Source organism: Perkinsus marinus (assembly GCF_000006405.1).
Source record: "Perkinsus marinus ATCC 50983 genomic scaffold scf_1104296935292, whole genome shotgun sequence".
NCBI lineage: Eukaryota > Perkinsozoa > Perkinsida > Perkinsidae > Perkinsus > Perkinsus marinus.
In genome coordinates this window covers 1-4,173 of record NW_003214513.1, presented here as the reverse complement: position 1 = coordinate 4,173, position 4,173 = coordinate 1, and the positions used below count along the sequence as shown (strand labels likewise).

The window sequence follows — 4,173 nt, the reverse complement described above, 5'->3', positions numbered from 1 at the left end:
GATCCCATGGGCTGAAGACGCCGATGTTGGACTCATGCGCGATGATTGTGATGCCTCGTTCAGACGGTATGGTGGCGACTTCGACAATATCTTGGATTTACTCAAGGCCAAGATGGGCCCAGGTTATCGTATAGCTGCTCATCTCCCTGGAAATGGCACTGATCTGCCTAGTAACTCCTTTACCGGCTGCAATACTGATGTATTCTACGCCCAGACAGACTACAAGGGTCAGACCTGTCATGTGGATGTATGGGTGCTATCGCAACAGGATAAATGGTCTGCTGATTTGAACCAGAAGTGCAAATGTCCAGACTCGGTGCCTTTCCCTAGAGTCTGCCGTTGGCCTAATGCTTGCAATACAGTGTCCGACTTGGTACCATCTACATGGTCAACTCAAAAAGGTGGTAACTTCACAGCCCAAGTTATGGTCCCTAACAAACCAAGAAATGTCCTTCTTAATGAGTATGGTAATACCGGTTTCTACAACATGAAGCGTATCCCTCTCAATCACAATTTTAGGAATTTCACTTTGGTCATTGGCAACGCTGTAGATGACCTGCATATGACGACTTTTCCTCCTATACTCTGGGATGAACCCGGAAACCCTTTGTTTCGATCAATCTTCGGTAGTGCAATTCGTGAAAGAGCCTTTATAGAGATATGTATTGGCGTATTATCCAGCTCCACACTAGTCTTATGCTGCGTAATGGCTTATTGCATCATCAAACGCAATAGGGATCATCATGTAGCGTATACCAGTCTAGAAGTGGAAGCATCGGTTCCAGCTGTAGTTCATGGGGTCGAAGGTACTCTTGTTTAGTCATCTGCTTATATGACTTGTGATAATCAATTATATTTCGTTTACCATTTGAGGTTTTCTGTTGGTCACATAAAAACGGTCGTACCAATTACATCTAACTCGGGAAAGTGTTGGAATGGTAAAGGTCGGGGATCGCTTTGCTTAGAATCTTCCTTGGATCTGGGAACGATCATCATGCTATGGTCAGACGCACTCTGAATGATCAAACTCGGCAATGGTAGAGTAGGAGCTAATCAGAAGCTCTCTATAGTATCCTCTATCGCTGCTAGACACGGCGATACCTTAAGGTGAGTGCAAGGAGTTAAGGACGCCTGATGATAACTGATGCCACTCCGCCTTTATAGTCTACTACTACACCGTTGGAGCTGGTCCTACAAGGCGGGTCGAGGCGGAGGGGGAAAGAAGCACCCCAATGTCTAATACTCAAGTGCTCATCTCTGGCAAGCTAGATTCATGACTTTGGGTGCGACTCGAACGATGCACAGGGAGAGGGTCCGAACTCTGAACGGTTCGGGTAGTGCCAAGAGGACATCGTCTACCTGAATCTTGCTCTCTTAGTTACTCTTGAGTCTCCCTAACGGTAATGTGTTGGCGTCGCTGATCCATTGAATGACACAAGTCGTAGTGGAGATGCTCCCTAGGTTTATCGCTATAGGAGTTGCTCTTCCTGTGTGACAGCCTATGATGAAGACTGACTCTAATGGCTCTTTTTTGTTGGGGTGATCTCTCCCCGATCGCTTTGCATCCTCCCTGATAAATTTGGTGAGTAGAAGGTCACCCTTGGTCGATGGACACCACTACATAGTTCCAAACCGGCGGCGCCGGCCAAATGCACAGAACAAGGCCAACAGAGCGGGTCTGGAGCTAAACATCATAGCCTGTTTGTCTTAGCACCCCATTCGATGTCTATTGACTATTTTCATTGGTGTGGTACTTCGGAACTTGTCGAAGCATTGCCTCCATCTTGAACCACAATGATAGAATCCTCCACCACTCACGAACATGATTACAACAAGTTGAATTTTACAAGTACTGTCATTGCTGTATCATTGTGTAGTTTCGGGTTATTATTATTATGAGTTCGCCTAAGACAACGGAACCAACTCTGCCCATCCATCACGATTCTGAAGTTGCTGATTATGATGATGGAGATGTTACTAGGAGAAATGAGGAGGAGGCGGCAGCAGCGACAGGCACTGAGGCCCAATTCGAAGGTGAGCCATCATTGTTTGTATTGTCATCACTTCACTGCGTATCCCCTCGTAGTTACTGTATCACCTATGGAGTTCAACAAGCTGTTCAGATCAGGATCAATGACGATGTAGGAGTGTACACTATTTCTACCAAGTCCTTATAATATGTTATTCAGTGAGGATCAAGGCGTTACAGTGAGTGTAACAGACCCACAGACTAAGCGTGCTGGGCCTGCGGGTATACATAAGATTACTACCTATGCTGTCACTGTGAGCCATATATCCGTCCTGTCTTGTTGCAGATGCCGATACTTCAGGTAACTGGTGCCTCTGGTGTCAGTAGTAATACTCGGAAGAGGTATACGGACTTCACAGTTCTCCGGGAAGAACTGGTAAAAACGAAGTTGACAGTCGTGATATCGGCAGGAATAACACCTCATTATTGTGTCATTAGGTCCGGTCGCTCCCGGGTATGTTTGTACCTCCGTTGGCCAGTAAGAGCCAATTCCATGTCCTATTGAAACAGCCAACCACTGCCGTTATGAATCAGATTAAGCCTACTGATCGTGTTATTGAGGCCAGAAGGCAGTCTCTCGAAGAGTTTCTCACTAGGTAATGGTTCGCTCATCATGCTCGAGAGAAGCACGGTTGCAGGTGCTGTGCCCGTCCGTGGCTTCGCAATTCCCCTATTATGGCGGCCTTTCTGTCGACTCAAGAGAACACATATGAGACAGCGAAGAAGGTATTCCAGTTCCATATGTTGCTGACTACACAGATGCTGGCATTGTGTGTCAGGAATTCGCTAGTAAATCCATGGAAAGTTTGATAGAGGACTTCAATCGTGCTATATACGATAGGGAGGTCCCTGAGTAATAGGATGACCATAAGAGTTTGGGAGTAGTTAACTGCTCGAACCTTAGATTCCAAGCTGGCCTACAACGTGATGTCAGTGCTGCTGTTGAAGGAGGAGAGGATGATCATCAGAAGCAGCAGCAGGAGGAGGATGGCAGTGGCAGCAAAGAGAATGAGTAGGCAGGACTCCTAGATGTGGGGCTATGCAGGGAGGTCCTTTTAGGAAACCATCAGACGAGGGTGAGAATGGTGAGGAACCAGAAGAGGGTACTCCAGCAGAGAGCAGTGGAAGTCAGATTGACGCGAAGCCGTTGTTGACCACCGCCAAGACTTATCTAGGAGATCATAAGTCAGCATTGAAGAAGCTACTCTCTCAGCTGAGTACCTCTGCAGAGAGCTTTAATAAGGCGACTACTGCTTTGGGTCTATGCCATTATAAACTACAAGATATGAATACTATCGCTACTCAGGGCGCAGGTCATGCCCTGTGTGCGGCCGAGAATGAGAAGGATATTGTTAGGGTCAACTTGGCTGATGCATTCTATGAGCAGAAGAATATATTATCAACTCCAGCGCAGGCATTCCACTTGGAGTTATTAGCATCTGTTATACAAAGAGAGGTTATAGATTGTTCAGCTATGATGGAGTCGTTGGATAAGGTGGTGGAGCTTGGTGATTCACGTGATAAACTGAATGATAAGATACGTCAGAAGAAGGGTGGTAGTAGTAGTAAGAAGGGTGGCATGAGCAGTATGTTGAAGCACCCTGTGAAGAGCGTCGAAGGTACCTTTAAGACCGCTACTGCAGCTGTTGGAGGTAGCGAATCTATGCAGAAGTTGTGTGACCAGAGGGATATGGTTGAGGCATACTACTGGCGTACTGGCTATAATGCTACCATCATTGAGATGAAGAATTTTATGCACAGCAAGACGGCAGTGTACAATGAGGTGGCAAAGGAGTTTGTTAAAAGGACTACTGAGACCCATAAACAATTAGCTGAGCTTTGGGGTAAGGTTGCAGCCCTGAATGAGGGAGAACAAGCTGCTGTTGGTCAACCATCGGATGGTAATGAGTGAATGATAAGGACTAGCCAGTCGTTGTAGAGGGATATCATCATTGTCATCATTCATGAGATTTGCTCAATTAAACTCAGAATGTCTGGCTATCATTGCCATTTTAGCAGTTCTCGCTGTTATAAGGATTGTTATTATATATGATGATTATTGGGGGTTCCTACAACTATTCAAAGGATATAGAGTCACCACCTCTGCGGTATCGACCTTTCATAGTGTTTCGAGTAGTTGTGTT

At 46.0% G+C, this 4,173-nt stretch overlaps 2 protein-coding genes across 2 annotated transcripts in view; both read left to right on the top strand.

Annotated features, from left to right (window-relative positions):
- Pmar_PMAR022091 (hypothetical protein) overlaps positions 1-551 on the top strand; it is a gene marked incomplete at both ends in the record, with an annotated part of 685 nt that extends 134 nt beyond the window's left edge. The window contains 2 exons of the mRNA XM_002784446.1: positions 1-467; positions 520-551. The exon at positions 1-467 is cut by the window's left edge and continues 4 nt beyond it. Of these exons, the coding sequence (XP_002784492.1) occupies positions 1-467; positions 520-551 (499 nt within the window). The remainder of the gene's footprint in view (positions 468-519) is intronic.
- Positions 552-1,886: 1,335 nt separating this feature from the next.
- On the top strand, positions 1,887-3,941 carry Pmar_PMAR022090 (hypothetical protein; the record flags this gene model as incomplete). Its single annotated transcript, XM_002784445.1, has 9 exons — positions 1,887-2,034; positions 2,087-2,141; positions 2,190-2,283; positions 2,331-2,405; positions 2,468-2,625; positions 2,668-2,755; positions 2,809-2,882; positions 2,934-3,041; positions 3,089-3,941. The coding sequence occupies exons 1-9, from the start codon at positions 1,896-1,898 to the stop codon at positions 3,939-3,941; spliced, it is 1,644 nt and encodes a 547-aa protein (XP_002784491.1). The 5' UTR covers positions 1,887-1,895.
- Positions 3,942-4,173: the final 232 nt, after the last annotated feature.